At 39.5% G+C, this 17,650-nt stretch overlaps 1 protein-coding gene and 1 long non-coding RNA gene across 2 annotated transcripts in view; one reads left to right on the top strand and one right to left on the bottom strand.

Moving 5' to 3' along the window:
- LOC129842270 (alpha-actinin-2-like) overlaps positions 1 to 17,650 on the top strand; it is a 105,315-nt gene that overhangs the window by 19,817 nt on the left and 67,848 nt on the right. The window contains exons 4-9 of the mRNA XM_055910750.1: positions 2,526 to 2,612; positions 6,678 to 6,765; positions 11,617 to 11,695; positions 12,880 to 12,961; positions 13,668 to 13,753; positions 14,298 to 14,390. Of these exons, the coding sequence (XP_055766725.1) occupies positions 2,526 to 2,612; positions 6,678 to 6,765; positions 11,617 to 11,695; positions 12,880 to 12,961; positions 13,668 to 13,753; positions 14,298 to 14,390 (515 nt within the window). The remainder of the gene's footprint in view (positions 1 to 2,525; positions 2,613 to 6,677; positions 6,766 to 11,616; positions 11,696 to 12,879; positions 12,962 to 13,667; positions 13,754 to 14,297; positions 14,391 to 17,650) is intronic.
- The window catches only part of LOC129842271 (uncharacterized), a 22,447-nt gene continuing 10,116 nt past the window's right edge, over positions 5,320 to 17,650 (bottom strand). Inside the window, exon 2 of the long non-coding RNA XR_008757533.1 lies at positions 5,320 to 6,954. This is a non-coding gene — a long non-coding RNA (uncharacterized LOC129842271). The remainder of the gene's footprint in view (positions 6,955 to 17,650) is intronic.

Raw genomic sequence — 17,650 nt, 5'->3', positions numbered from 1 at the left:
CTGAAGGTATATTATAGTTCTATTCCACCACAGCTGAAGGTATATTATAGTTCTATTTCACCACAGCTGAAGGTATATTATAGTTCTATTTCACCACAGCTGAAGGTATATTATAGTTCTATTTCACCACAGCTGAAGGTATATTATAGTTCTATTTCACCACAGCTGAAGGTATATTATAGTTCTATTACACCACAGCTGAAGGTGTATTATAGTTCTATTTCACCACAGCTGAAGGTATATTATAGTTCTATTTCACCACAGCTGAAGGTATATTATAGTTCTATTTCACCACAGCTGAAGGTATATTATAGTTCTATTCCACCACAGCTGAAGGTATATTATAGTTCTATTTCACCACAGCTGAAGGTATATTATAGTTCTATTTCACCACAGCTGAAGGTATATTATAGTTCTATTTCACCACAGCTGAAGTTATATTATAGTTCTATTCCACCACAGCTGAAGGTATATTATAGTTCTATTTCACCACAGCTGAAGGTATATTATAGTTCTATTTCACCACAGCTGAAGGTATATTATAGTTCTATTTCACCACAGCTGAAGGTATATTATAGTTCTATTTCACCACAGCTGAAGGTATATTATAGTTCTATTACACCACAGCTGAAGGTGTATTATAGTTCTATTTCACCACAGCTGAAGGTATATTATAGTTCTATTACACCACAGCTGAAGGTATATTATAGTTCTATTTCACCGCAGCTGAAGGTATATTATAGTTCTATTTCACCACAGCTGAAGGTATATTATAGTTCTATTTCACCACAGCTGAAGGTATATTATAGTTCTATTTCACCACAGCTGAAGGTATATTATAGTTCTATTACACCACAGCTGAAGGTATATTATAGTTCTATTTCACAACAGCTGAAGGTATATTATAGTTCTATTTCACCACAGCTGAAGGTATATTATAGTTCTATTTCACCACAGCTGAAGGTATATTATAGTTCTATTTCACCACAGCTGAAGGTATAGTATAGTTCTATTACACCACAGCTGAAGGTATATTATAGTTCTATTTCACAACAGCTGAAGGTATATTATAGTTCTATTTCACCACAGCTGAAGGTATATTATAGTTCTATTTCACCACAGCTGAAGGTATATTATAGTTCTATTTCACCACAGCTGAAGGTATATTATAGTTCTATTTCACAACAGCTGAAGGTATATTATAGTTCTATTTCACCACAGCTGAAGGTATATTATAGTTCTATTTCACCACAGCTGAAGGTATATTATAGTTCTATTTCACCACAGCTGAAGGTATATTATAGTTCTATTTCACCACAGCTGAAGGTATATTATAGTTCTATTTCACCACAGCTGAAGGTATATTATAGTTCTATTTCACCACAGCTGAAGGTATATTATAGTTCTATTTCACCACAGCTGAAGGTATATTATAGTTCTTTTTCACCACAGCTGAAGGTATATTATAGTTCTTTTTCACCACAGCTGAAGGTATATTATAGTTCTATTACACCACAGCTGAAGGTATATTATAGTTCTATTACACCACAGCTGAAGGTATATTATAGTTCTATTTCACCACAGCTGAAGGTATATTATAGTTCTATTTCACCACAGCTGAAGGTATATTATAGTTCTATTTACCACAGCTGAAGGTATATTATAGTTCTATTTACCACAGCTGAAGGTATATTATAGTTCTATTTCACCACAGCTGAAGGTATATTATAGTTCTATTTACCACAGCTGAAGGTATATTATAGTTCTATTTACCACAGCTGAAGGTATATTATAGTTCTTTTTCACCACAGCTGAAGGTATATTATAGTTCTATTACACCACAGCTGAAGGTATATTATAGTTCTATTACACCACAGCTGAAGGTATATTATAGTTCTATTTACCACAGCTGAAGGTATATTATAGTTCTATTTCACCACAGCTGAAGGTATATTATAGTATACTACAGTCCACAAAAAAACTGGAGTACAAACAGAACGGGGAGAGCATCGACATCTACAGTATCTGCCAAAACACAGCAGTAATTACTATACTGTATACTACAGTTTTCTTTTTTTTTATACTATGGTAACTGTAAGTATTACTGAATACTACAGTAAATACTATAGTATTCACTGCAGGGTTTTTGTGGACTTTAGTCCACAGAACCACTACAGCGAATACTATAGTATTTATACCATAGAATACTGTAGTATTTATACCATAGAATGCTATAGCATTTATTTATGTATTCTGTGTGACATTTAATATTGCTTGTAATTTGTATTACAGTATATTATAGAGACCATCCAATAAGACAAACTTAATGGAGGAATAGAAAACACACGGACCTGGTTGATAAAGACCAGGACTTCTCCACGACTACTGTATTACTGACCTGTTTCTCCTGCAGAGATTGTTGATGGAAACATCCATGACTACTGCATTACTGACCTGTTTCTCCTGCAGAGATTGTGGATGGAAACATCCACGACTACTGCATTACTGACCTGTTTCTCCTGCAGAGATTGTGGATGGAAACATTAAGATGACTCTGGGAATGATCTGGACCATCATCCTGCGATTCGCCATCCAAGACATCTCAGTGGAAGGTTAGTTAATATAGTCATGTAGTTATAGTGTATAGTATGTTATCTCCATGGAAGGTTAGTTAATACAGTCATGTAGTTATAGTGTATAGTATGTTATCTCCATGGAAGGTTAGTTAATATAGTCATGTAGTTATAGTGTATAGTATGTTATCTCCATGGAAGGTTAGTTAATACAGTCATGTAGTTATAGTGTATAGTATGTTATCTCCATGGAAGGTTAGTTAATATAGTCATGTAGTTATAGTGTATAGTATGTTATCTCCATGGAAGGTTAGTTAATATAGTCATGTAGTTATAGTGGTATGTATAGTATGTTATCTCCATGGAAGATTAGTTAATATAGTCATGTAGTTATAGTGTATAGTATGTTATCTCCATGGAAGGTTAGTTAATATAGTCATGTAGTTATAGTGTATAGTATGTTATCTCCATGGAAGGTTAGTTAATACAGTCATGTAGTTATAGTGGTATGTATAGTATGTTATCTCCATGGAAGGTTAGTTAATATAGTCATGTAGTTATAGTGTATAGTATGTTATCTCCATGGAAGGTTAGTTAATATAGTCATGTAGTTATAGTGTATAGTATGTTATCTCCATGGAAGGTTAGTTAATACAGTCATGTAATTATAGTGTTATGTATAGTATGTTATCTCCATGGAAGGTTAGTTAATATAGTCATGTAGTTATAGTGTATAGTATGTTATCTCCATGGAAGGTTAGTTAATATAGTCATGTAGTTATAGTGTATAGTATGTTATCTCCATGGAAGGTTAGTTAATATAGTCATGTAGTTATAGTGTATAGTATGTTATCTCCATGGAAGGTTAGTTAATACAGTCAGGTAGTTATAGTGTATAGTATGTTATCTCCATGGAAGGTTAGTTAATATAGCCATGTAGTTATAGTGGTATGTATAGTATGTTATCTCCATGGAAGGTTAGTTAATACAGTCATGTAGTTATAGTGTATAGTATGTTATCTCCATGGAAGGTTAGTTAATACAGTCAGGTAGTTATAGTGTATAGTATGTTATCTCCATGGAAGGTTAGTTAATATAGCCATGTAGTTATAGTGGTATGTATAGTATGTTATCTCCATGGAAGGTTAGTTAATATAGTCATGTAGTTATAGTGTATAGTATGTTATCTCCATGGAAGGTTAGTTAATATAGTCATGTAGTTATAGTGTATAGTGTGTTATCTCCATGGAAGGTTAGTTAATATAGTCATGTAGTTATAGTGTATAGTATGTTATCTCCATGCAAGGTTAGTTAATACAGTCATGTAGTTATAGTGGTATGTATAGTATGTTATCTCCATGGAAGGTTAGTTAATACAGTCAGGTAGTTATAGTGTATAGTATGTTATCTCCATGGAAGGTTAGTTAATATAGTCATGTAGTTATAGTGTATAGTATGTTATCTCCATGGAAGGTTAGTTAATACAGTCAGGTAGTTATAGTGTATAGTATGTTATCTCCATGGAAGGTTAGTTAATATAGTCATGTAGTTATAGTGTATAGTATGTTATCTCCATGGAAGGTTAGTTAATACAGTCAGGTAGTTATAGTGTATAGTATGTTATCTCCATGGAAGGTTAGTTAATATAGCCATGTAGTTATAGTGGTATGTATAGTATGTTATCTCCATGGAAGGTTAGTTAATACAGTCATGTAGTTATAGTGTATAGTATGTTATCTCCATGGAAGGTTAGTTAATATAGCCATGTAGTTATAGTGGTATGTATAGTATGTTATCTCCATGGAAGGTTAGTTAATATAGCCATGTAGTTATAGTGTATAGTATGTTATCTCCATGGAAGGTTAGTTAATATAGTCATGTAGTTATAGTGTATAGTATGTTATCTCCATGGAAGGTTAGTTAATATAGTCACGTAGTTATAGTGTATAGTATGTTATCTCCATGGAAGGTTAGTTAATATAGTCATGTAGTTATAGTGGTATGTATAGTATGTTATCTCCATGGAAGGTTAGTTAATATAGTCATGTAGTTATAGTGTATAGTATGTTATCTCCATGGAAGGTTAGTTAATATAGTCACGTAGTTATAGTGTATAGTATGTTATCTCCATGGAAGGTTAGTTAATATAGTCATGTAGTTATAGTGTATAGTATGTTATCTCCATGGAAGGTTAGTTAATACAGTCATGTAGTTATAGTGGTATGTATAGTATGTTATCTCCATGGAAGGTTAGTTAATATAGTCATGTAGTTATAGTGTATAGTATGTTATCTCCATGGAAGGTTAGTTAATATAGTCATGTAATTATAGTATTATGTATAGTATGTTATCTCCATGGAAGGTTAGTTAATATAGTCATGTAATTATAGTATTATGTATAGTATGTTATCTCCATGGAAGGTTAGTTAATACAGTCATGTAGTTATAGTGTATAGTATGTTATCTCCATGGAAGGTTAGTTAATATAGTCATGTAGTTATAGTGTATAGTATGTTATCTCCATGGAAGGTTAGTTAATACAGTCAGGTAGTTATAGTGTATAGTATGTTATCTCCATGGAAGGTTAGTTAATACAGTCATGTAGTTATAGTGGTATGTATAGTATGTTATCTCCATGGAAGGTTAGTTAATATAGTCAGGTAGTTATATGGGAGGAAAACCTCTAACACCAGGTCCTATTGGACTGTATGTGCTATTCATTAATTAGACATTAGAACACATCAGGCCAGTTTCATGAATTAGATATTAGAACACATCAGGCCAGTTTCCTGAATTAGACATTAGAACACATCAGGCCAGTTTCATTAATTAGACATTAGAACACATCAGGCCAGTTTCATGAATTAGATATTAGAACACATCAGGCCAGTTTCCTGAATTAGACATTAGAACACATCAGGCCAGTTTCCTGAATTAGACATTAGAACACATCAGGCCAGTTTCATTAATTAGATATTAGAACACATCAGGCCATTTTCATGAATTAGACATTAGAACACATCAGGCCAGTTTCATGAATTAGACATTAGAACACATCAGGCCAGTTTCATGAATTAGACATTAGAACACATCAGGCCAGTTTCATGAATTAGACATTAGAACACATCAGGCCAGTTTCATGAATTAGACATTAGAACACATCAGGCCATTTTCATGAATTAGACATTAGAACACATCAGGCCATTTTCATCAATTAGACATTAGAACACATCAGGCCAGTTTCATGAATTAGACATTAGAACACATCAGGCCAGTTTCATGAATTAGACATTAGAACACATCAGGCCAGTTTCCTGAATTAGACATTAGAACACATCAGGCCAGTTTCATGAATTAGACATTAGAACACATCAGGCCAGTTTCATGAATTAGACATTAGAACACATCAGGCCAGTTTCATGAATTAGACATTAGAACACATCAGGCCAGTTTCATGAATTAGACATTAGAACACATCAGGCCAGTTTCATGAATTAGACATTAGAACACATCAGGCCAGTTTCATGAATTAGACATTAGAACACATCAGGCCAGTTTCATGAATTAGACATTAGAACACATCAGGCCAGTTTCATGAATTAGACATTAGAACACATCAGGCCAGTTTCCTGAATTAGACATTAGAACACATCAGGCCAGTTTCATGAATTAGACATTAGAACACATCAGGCCAGTTTCATGAATTAGACATTAGAACACATCAGGCCAGTTTCATGAATTAGACATTAGAACACATCAGGCCAGTTTCATGAATTAGACATTAGAACACATCAGGCCAGTTTCATGAATTAGACATTAGAACACATCAGGCCAGTTTCATGAATTAGACATTAGAACACATCAGGCCAGTTTCCTGCACCCAGATTTCAGACTAGTCTTGGACCAAAAAGCATCAATGTGAGATTCTCCATTAAAAGTGCATCTTAGTCCTGGACTAGTCTGTGTCTGGGAAACCGTCCCGTAATGAATGTGGCTGTCGTAGAATAACAGCTTACAGCACATAACATGGATCTTCAGAGTGTTTGATAGAGCCAGGACTCTACGGTTGTCACACAATAAACAACACAATGTTCTCTCCTGTAGAAACCTCTGCTAAGGAGGGTCTTCTTCTATGGTGCCAGAGAAAGACTGCCCCCTACAGGAATGTCAATATCCAGAACTTCCATGTCAAGTGAGTCCATTTACTGAGTGAGATTCAAGACCCATCACAGCCTTGTAAATGGTTGTCTATTTGTGTCTGTGTTTTTAATATTTTATAAAAAGGGTTTAAAAATACATTTCTGAATGCAAAGTAAAGGAATCAACATTTTGTCAGTGATGTGTTTTTAATCCTTCAGACATGTACATTCCCCTTCTCTGCCTGCAAAGAGAGAGAGAGAGAGAGAGAGAGGGGAAAAGGAGGGAGGGAAAGAGGAGGAGAGAGAGAGAGGGAGGGAAAGAGGAGGAGATAGAGAGAGGGAGGGAAAGAGGAGGAAAAGGAGAAAGAGAGAGGGAGGGAAAGAGGAGGAGAGAGAAAGAGGGAGGGAAAGAGGAGGAGATAGAGAGAGGGAGGGAAAGAGGAGGAGAGAGAAAGAGGGAGGGAAAGAGGAGGAGATAGAGAGAGGGAGGGAAAGAGGAGGAGAGAGAAAGAGGGAGGGAAAGAGGAGGAGATAGAGGGAGGGAAAGAGGAGGAGAGAGAAAGAGGGAGGGAAAGAGGAGGAGATAGAGAGAGGGAGGGAAAGAGGAGGAGATAGAGAGAGGGAGGGAAAGAGGAGGAGATAGAGAGAGGGAGGGAAAGAGGAGGAAACGGACAGAGAGAGAGGGAGGGAAAGAGGGAAAGAGGGAAAGAAGGGGGGGGGAGAGGGAGGGAAAGAGGAGGAGAGAGAAAGAGGGAGGGAAAGAGGAGGAGATAGAGAGAGGGAGGGAAAGAGGAGGAGATAGAGAGAGGGAGGGAAAGAGGAGGAGAGAGAAAGAGGGAGGGAAAGAGGAGGAGATAGAGAGAGGGAGGGAAAGAGGAGGAGATAGAAAGAGGGAGGGAAAGAGGAGGAGATAGAGAGAGGGAGGGAAAGAGGAGGAGAGAGAAAGAGGGAGGGAAAGAGGAGGAGAGAGAAAGAGGGAGGGAAAGAGGAGGAGATAGAGAGAGGGAGGGAAAGAGGAGGAGATAGAGAGAGGGAGTGAAAGAGGAGGAGATAGAGAGAGGGAGGGAAAGAGGAGGAGATAGAGAGAGGGAGGGAAAGAGGAGGAGATAGAGAGAGGGAGGGAAATAGGAGGAAAAGGAGAAAGAGAGAGGGAGGGAAAGAGGGAAAGAGGGAAAGAGGAGGAGAGAGAGGGAGGGAAAGAGGGAAAGAGGGAAAGAGGAGGAGAGAGAGATGCGTGTTAATTCAATGTTAATCAGCAGTCCAGCCAGTCCAATAAATGCTTACGTTTCCCCATTTAAGATCAGGTCTTTAAAAAGACTCTGCTTTGCCATTCGTTGGTTGTGATTAAATCTGATAAAGGCCCAATGCAGTCAAAATGTAGTTTTTCCCCCCCTGTGTTTTGTATCATATTGTACAACAGCTGATGAAACTAACACTGTAAAAGTGTGAAAACATTTGATCAGTATTATTTCCTGCTAGTTGATTGGTTGAAAGTACAATCTACACAGAACCTTCTCATCAGCAGGTTTTACATGGGCGGGAGTCTCGGCTTGCCTGGTGACATCACCAGGCGGTAAATTGGTTTAACAGACCAATTAGAAAGAGAGTTCCAAACCTATCTACCAATAGGTTTGGTAACTACCAACAGCTAGTTTCCAGTTTTCCTCCTCCTCACTCAGACCATTCACAGAGAGTCCTAGACAAAATCTGCTTGAGAATATTTTTTTTTTGCAACAACAAAAAATGTATATTTTGTCCATTTCAATGGAAAACTAGTACAGTAAGGTTCTTAATTGTTACCCAGAAAAGATTTGATATTGATATAAAAACGGCTGCACTGGGCCTTTAACTGCTGGGTAGAAGCCTCTTCCCGGACCAATCACAGCGCCTTGATGTCAGTCTGGAGAAGCACACCCATCCATTTGATTGGACCAATCAAAGTGCCTTGATGTCAGTCTGGAGAAGGACACCCATCCATTTGATTGGACCAATCAAAGTGCCTTGATGTCAGTCTGGAGAAGCACACCCATCCATTTGATTGGACCAATCACAGTGCATGGATGTCAGTCTGGAGAAGCACACCCATCCATTTGATTGGACCAATCAAAGTGCCTTGATGTCAGTCTGGAGAACCACACCCATCCATTTGATTGGACCAATCAAAGTGCCTTGATGTCAGTCTGGAGAAGCACACCCATCCATTTGATTGGACCAATCAAAGTGCCTTGATGTCAGTCTGGAGAAGCACACCCATCCATTTGATTGGACCAATCACAGTGCATGGATGTCAGTCTGGAGAAGCACAACCATCTATTTGATTGGACCAATCACAGTGCAAGGATGTCAGTCTGGAGAAGCACACCCATCCATTTGATTGGACAGAGCAGTCTACTATAAAGGGTTGTACTCTTTACTGATGATTTGTCACCAGACATGGTTTGTTTACCTTTCTACCGGTTGTGGCTAGATGGAGTAGGCCTACAGCGCCAACTAGTGGTCGCGTCGGGAACAACAGCTGTTGACAACTGTAGCGTTGTAGCTAACCCTTTTCCTAACCTTAACCTCATTCTCCTAACCTTAACCTCATTCTCCTAACCTTAACCTCATTCTCCTTACCTGCTATCTTAAATCACCTAACCTGCTGTGTTAATTATCCTAACCTGCTATGTTAATTATCCTAACCTGCTATGTTAATTATCATAATCTGCTATGTTAATTATCCTAACCTGCTATGTTAATTATCATAACCTGCTATGTTAATTATCCTAACCTGCTGTGTTAATTATCCTAACCTGCTATGTTAATTATCCTAACCTGCTATGTTAATTATCCTAACCTGTTATGTTAATTATCCTAACCTTAACCTCATCCTCCTAACCTTAACCTCATTATCCTAACCAGCCATGTTAATTGTCCTAACCTGCTATCTTAAATCACCTAACCTGCTATGTTAATTGTCCTAACCTGCTATCTTAAATCACCTAACCTGCTATGTTAATTGTCCTAACCTGCTATCTTAAATCACCTAACCTGATATGTTAATTATCCTAACCTGCTATGTTAATTATACTAACCTGCTATGTTAATTGTCCTAACCTGCTATCTTAAATCACCTAACCTGATATGTTAATTATCCTAACCTGCCATGTTAATTATACTAACCTGTTATGTTAATTATCCTAACCTGCTATGTTAATTATCCTAACCTGCTATGTTAATTATCCTAATCTGCTATGTTAATTATCCTACCATGCCATGTTAATTATCCTAACCTGATATGTTAATTATCCTAACCTGCTATGTTAATTATCCTAACCTGCTATGTTAATTATACTAACCTGCTATGTTAATAATCCTAACCTGCTATGTCCTAACCTGCTATGTTAATTATCCTAACCTGCTATGTTAATTATCCTAACCTGCTATGTCCTAACCTGCTATGTTAATTATCCTAACCTGCCACGTTAATTATCCTAACCTGCTATGTTAATTATCCTAACTTGCCATGTTAATTATCCTAACCTGATATGTTAATTATCCTAACCTGTTATGTTAATTATCCTAACCTGCTATGTTAATTATCCTAACATGCTATGTTAATTATCCTAACCTGCTATGTCCTAACCTGCTATGTTAATTATCCTAACCTGCTATGTTAATTATCCTAACCTGTTATGTTAATTATCCTAACCTGCTATGTTAATTATCCTAACATGCTATGTTAATTATCCTAACCTGCTATGTGAATTATCCTAACCTGCCATGTTAATTATCCTAACCTGCTATGTCCTAACCTGCTATGTTAATTATCCTAACCTGCCATGTTAATTATCCTAACCTGCTATGTTAATTATCCTAACCTGCCATGTTAATTATCCTAACCTGCTATGTTAATTATCCTAACCTGCTATGTTAATTATCCTAACCTGCCATGTTAATTATCCTAACCTGCTATGTTAATTATCCTAACCTGCTATGTCCTAACCTGCTATGTTAATTATCCTAACCTGCCATGTTAATTATCCTAACCTGCTATGTTAATTATCCTAACCTGCCATGTTAATTATCCTAACCTGCTATGTTAATTATCCTAACCTGCTATGTTAATTATCCTAACCTGCTATGTTAATTATCCTAACCTGCCATGTTAATTATCCTAACCTGCCATGTTAATTATCCTAACCTGCCATGTTAATTATCCTAACCTGCCATGTTAATTATCCTAACCTGCCATGTTAATTATCCTAACCTGCTATGTTAATTATCCTAACCTGCCATGTTAATTATCCTAACCTGCCATGTTAATTATCCTAACCTGTTATGTTAATTATCCTTACCTGCTATGTTAATTATCCTTACCTGCCATGTTAATTATCCTAACCTTAACCTCATCCTCCTAACCTGCTATGTTAATTATCCTAATCTGCTATGTTAATTATCCTAACCTGCCATGTTAATTATCCTTACCTGCCATGTTATTTATTCTAACCTGCTATGTTAATTATCCTTACCTGCAATGTTAATTATCCTAACCTTAACCTCATCCTCCTAACCTGCTATGTTAATTATCCTAATCTGCTATGTTAATTATCCTAACCTGCCATGTTAATTATCCTAACCTGTTATGTTAATTATCCTAACCTGCCATGTTAATTATCCTAACCTGCTATGTTAATTACCCTAACCTGCTATGTAAACAAACCATTTGTGGCAACAAAGTATCATCAGTATCACCACACCTGCACCTATCAGACTGAGAACCAATGAACACAAAGCTTTTATAGGAAGTCAAATTTAATTGGCCCTTGACCTTAGAAGACTGTTAGATAAAGGCATTTTAATTGGCTGTTGACGTGGCGACCCACTGTGACGATGTGATTCTCTCCCCCTGGTTGGCTGTGAAGCTGGAAGGACGGCCTTGCGTTGTGTGCCCTGATACACAGACACCGTCCTGACCTCATCGACTATGCCAAGCTCAACAAGGTCTCTGTGTGGTGTGGCCTGGTGCATGCTGGTCTAGGACTGCCTGAGTGCCAGTCTGGTTGTGCCATCAGGCCAACTCCTTGTCACTCATTGTCATGGTGTGATGACACAAACAGACTGGCACTCAGGCTAGTCTGGTCCAAGACCTGGGCTGAAGTGCATGATGGGAGATGCAGCCACCAACCACCACACTAACCCAACTGCCCTGTTTACTACATAGGAATTCACTCAGGGTTAGCCCACGGTTAGCCCATACCAGAGCAGGGTTGGCCTTCACACTGCTGAGCAGAACAGGGTTAGCCTATACCAGAGCAGGGTTAGCCTTGACACTGCTGAGCAGAACAGGGTTAGCCCATACCAGAGCAGGGTTAGCCTATACCAGAACAGGGTTAGCCTTGACACTGCTGAGCAGATCAGGGTTAGCCCATACCAGAACAGGGTTAGCCTTCACATTGCTGAGCAGAACAGGGTTAGCCTTGACACTGCTGAGCAGATCAGGGTTAGCCCATACCAGAGCAGGGTTGGCTCATACCAAAACATACCAAAGAGATAATGACTATATAAACCGAGTTATAATGACTATATAAACCGAACTATAACGACTGTATAAACCAAGCCAGGAGAAAAATCCTGCAGCAACAGGAAATAGGAATTATTATGTGGTTAATAATTAATGGATATTTTTGTAGGGGTTGATACATTTTTCAAGTCTTACAGTTTAAAGTGGAAATTACAAACTTTAGAAGCTTTGTTAAATCTTTAATACACTACAAGTTTGCATTTTCTGCCAAGCAGGAAAATTCTCTGCGACAATAGAATGATCAAATTAAGACAGTACATCTGTAGCTGTTGGTAATCCACAAGGAACACCTGGTTGGTACCACCTGGGGATATTAATAACACCTGGTTGGTACCACCTGGGTACATAAAGAACACCTGGTTGATACCACCTGGTACTTTAAGGAACAGTGTGTAGGACCAAGACCGAAGCCCTACTAATGTATTGTAAGTCCCCTGGAGTTGCCATGTTGAACGTTGAAACGGTTACATTTACTAGCCCCTTATTGTGCTGCATGATAACAGTATGATTGATGATGAGTTGAAGACAGTATGGATGAATAGGTTAGGTAAACGGTGTGTTTACATGTCTAGTGATGATGTCTTCTACTCTCTCTCCTGGACAGGATGACCCTCTGGGTAATCTGAACCTGGCCTTTGAAGTGGCAGAGAAACACCTGGACATCCCCAAGATGTTGGATGCTGAAGGTAAACCTTTTAGATCAGGGATCTCCAACCTTTTCTACACATTTTTTCCCCACCAGGAAACTCTTCCCCAAGTCATTAGTGAACAAGAGAAAGTAGTGCGCTGTGTTTTCTGTCAATATACCTGGTAAAATAATGGTTCATAAATATCTCTAAGGGAGGCCCTATAAAAGCTTTTTTTCCTTATTTTTTAAATAAAAAATGATACTATTTTTTGGGGAGAATCTACAGTACCCCTTTTCAATCCCGTCCATTCAGCTTCTTGTTGTCCCTTAGTTTACTCTCTGGTTCATCTCTCTCTGTCTCTCTCTCTCTGTGTCTCTCTCTCTCTCTCTCTCTCTCTCTCTCTCTCTCTCTCTCTCTCTCCTCCTCTCTCTCTCTCTCTCTCTCTCTCTCTCTCTCTCTCTCTCTCTCTCTCTCTCTCTCTCTCTCTCTCTCTCTCTCTCTCTCTCTCTCTCATCCTCCCTTCTCTCTCTCTCTCAGGATGGTTTATATAATCAATGCTTCCGCTCTCTCTCTCTCTCTCCCTCTCTCTCTCTCTCTCTCTCTCCCTTCATGCACAAGGCTCTCCTTTGTTTTACCCACTGAACCTGACCAGTCTTCTAGTTTGATTTGATGCTCTTGACCTGTAAACATCAGTGCGATACTCATCTCAGAGCTTCCTGTTCTGTTCTTTTCTCCCTCATTTACCTCCTCCCCTCCACTCCAGACATCATCAACACCCCCAAGCCCGATGAGAGAGCTATCATGACCTATGTCTCCTGCTTCTACCATGCGTTTGCTGGAGCAGAACAGGTAGAGAGAGCGTTTCAGTGTGTGTGTGTGTGTGTGTGTGTGTGTGTGTGTGTGTGTGTGTGTGTGTGTGTGTGTGTGTGTGTGTGTGTGTGTGTGTGTGTGTGTGTGTGTGTGTGTGTGTGTGTGTGTGTGTGTGTGTGTGTGTGTGTGTGTGTGTGTGTGTGTGTGTGTGTGTGTGTGTGTGTGTGTGTGGTGTTGAACTGCAGAGTGATTATTATTGAAGTACCCGTTTGCCACGCTTGAATTACCACATGCAAATACTACCAAATACTACCAAATACTACCACCCCACTGTAACTAGGTTCTCACATAATGAATTACTATTGAATATTTTAACATGGGATCCCTTTTTCGTTCCTGTCTGAAACATTAAAATATTTTAAACCAAACAATATAACCAATAAAACTAGAATTGTTAAATCTTAGCTGTCATCACGTTATTTTCGGGTGCTAGATCACATTAGCATGACACACTGTCCAGGCTGTTTCCATATAATTATGATGATCGGACTGTAATGTGACCTGTTGCTGTGTGTCTCTACAGGCAGAGACAGCAGCTAATCGTATCTGTAAGATTCTGGGGGTCAACCAGGAGAATGAGAACCTCATGGAGGAATATGAGACACTGGCCAGTCAGGTAATCACACCACACACACACACACACACACACACACACACACACACACACACACACACACACACACACACACACACACACACACACACACACACACACACACACACACACACACACACACACACACACACACACACACACACACACACACACACACACACACACACACACACACACACACACACACACACACACACACACACACACACACACACACACACACACACACACACACACACACACACACACACACACACACACACACACACACACACACACACACACACACACACACACACACACACACACACACACACACACGCTCACTCTCAGGGACACGCCATTTTAGGAGGAAAATAGCTGAAATAACACAATGTGACTGTTTCCTCAGTTACTTCCTGTCACTCAATCATGACTTATCAATATCAATCACATGACTTATCAATATCAATCACATGACTTATGAATATCAATCATAGAACTGTTCAATATCAATCACATGACTTATCAATATCAATCACATGACTTATGAATATCAATCATAGAACTGTTCAATATCAATCACATGACTTATCAATATCAATCACATGACTTATCAATATCAATCACATGACTTATCAATATCAATCACATGACTTATCAATATCAATCACATGACTTATCAATATCAATCACATGACTTATCAATATCAATCACATGACTTATCAATATCAATCATAGAACTGTTCAATATCAATCACATGACTTATCAATATCAATCATATGGCTGATCAATATCAATCACATGGCTGATCAATATCAAACGATCTGGATCTATACATGAACCATCCAAATCTTTGAATATTGACTACTGTAACAAAGTTACCGTTGATGTCTACTAAACATAGAACCCCTGTTACCCTCCATGCTGTTACCCTCCACACTGTTACCCTCCGTACTGTTACCCTCCGTACTGTTACCCTCCATATTGTTACCCTCCATATTGTTACCCTCCATACTGTTACCCTCCATACTGTTACCCTCCCTACTGTTACCCTCCATACTGTTACCCTCCATACTGTTACCCTCCATACTGTTACCCTCCATGCTGTTACCCTCCATAATGTTACCCTCCATACTGTTACCCTCCATACTGTTACCCTCCCTACTGTTACCCTCCATACTGTTACCCTCCATAATGTTACCCTCCATACTGTTACCCTCCCTACTGTTACCCTCCATACTGTTACCCTCCATACTGTTACCCTCCATACTGTTACCCTCCATGCTGTTACCCTCCCTACTGTTACCCTCCATACTGTTACCCTCCATACTGTTACCCTCCCTACTGTTACCCTCCATACTGTTACCCTCCATACTGTTACCCTCCATACTGTTACCCTCCCTACTGTTACCCTCCCTACTGTTACCCTCCATACTGTTACCCTCCATACTGTTACCCTCCATACTGTTACCCTCCATACTGTTACCCTCCCTACTGTTACCCTCCATACTGTTACCCTCCATACTGTTACCCTCCATACTGTTACCCTCCATACTGTTACCCTCCATGCTGTTACCCTCCATACTGTTATCCTCCATACTGTTACCCTCCATATTGTTACCCTCCATACTGTTACCCTCCATACTGTTACCCTCCCTACTGTTACCCTCCATAATGTTACCCTCCATACTGTTACCCTCCATACTGTCACCCTCCATACTGTTACCCTCCATACTGTTACCCTCCATGCTGTTACCCTCCATACTGTTACCCTCCATGCTGTTACCCTCCATACTGTTACCCTCCATGCTGTTACCCTCCATACTGTTACCCTCCATACTGTTACCCTCCATGCTGTTACCCTCCATACTGTTACCCCCCATGCTGTTACCCTCCACACTGTTACCCTCCACACTGTTACCCTACATACTGTTACCCTCCATACTGGTACCATCCATACTGTTACCATCCATACTGTTACCCTCCATACTGATACCCTCCATGCTGTTACCCTCCATACTGTTACCCTCCATACTGTTACCCTCCATACTGTTACCATCCATACTGTTACCATCCATACTGTTACCATCCATACTGTTACCCTCCATGCTGTTACCCTCCATACTGTTACCCTCCATACTGTTACCCTCCATACTGTTACCATCCATACTGTTACCATCCATACTGTTACCATCCATACTGTTACCATCCATACTGTTACCCTCCATACTGTTACCCTCCATACTGTTACCTTCCACACTGTTACCCTCCATACTGTTACCCTCCATACTGTTACCTTCCACACTGTTACCCTCCATACTGTTACCCTCCATACTGTTACCCTCCATACTGTTACCTTCCATACAGTTACCCTCCCTACTGTTACCCTCCATACTGTTACCCTCCACACTGTTACCCTCCACACTGTTACCCTCCATACTGTTACCCTCCATAATGTTACCATCCATACTGTTACCATCCATACTGTTACCCTCCATACTGTTACCTTCCACACTGTTACCCTCCATACTGTTACCCTCCATACTGTTACCCTCCATACTGTTACCTTCCATACTGTTACCCTCCATACTGTTACCCTCCACGCTGTTACCCTCCATGCTGTTACCCTCCATACTGTTACCCTCCATACTGTTACCCTCCCTACTGTTACCCTCCATACTGTTACCCTCCATACTGTTACCCTCCATGCTGTTACCCTCCATACTGTTACCCTCCATACTGTTACCCTCCCTACTGTTACCCTCCATACTGTTACCCTCCATACTGTTACCCTCCATACTGTAACCCTCCATATTGTTACCTTCCATACTGTTACCCTCCATGCTGTTACCCTCCATGCTGTTACCCTCCATACTGTTACCCTCCATGCTGTTACCCTCCATGCTGTTACCCTCCATACTGTTACCCTCCATACTGTTACCCTCCCTACTGTTACCCTCCATACTGTTACCCTCCATACTGTTACCCTCCCTACTGTTACCCTCCATACTGTTACCTTCCATACTGTTACCCTCCATACTGTTACCCTCCATACTGTTACCCTCCATAATGTTACCCTCCATACTGTTACCCTCCATACTGTTACCCTCCATACTGTTACCCTCCATGCTGTTACCTTCCCTACTGTTACTTTCCATACTGTTACCCTCCATACTGTTACCCTCCATACTGTTACCCTCCATACTCTTACCCTCCCTACTGTTACCCTCCATACTGTTACCTTCCACACTGTTATCCTCCATACTGTTACCCTCC

This window comes from Salvelinus fontinalis, unplaced genomic scaffold, assembly GCF_029448725.1.
Source record: "Salvelinus fontinalis isolate EN_2023a unplaced genomic scaffold, ASM2944872v1 scaffold_0028, whole genome shotgun sequence".
Classification (NCBI taxonomy): Eukaryota; Metazoa; Chordata; class Actinopteri; order Salmoniformes; family Salmonidae; genus Salvelinus; species Salvelinus fontinalis.
The sequence above is the reverse complement of the archived record's forward strand: the minus strand, read 5'-3'. Positions and strand labels throughout refer to the sequence as shown.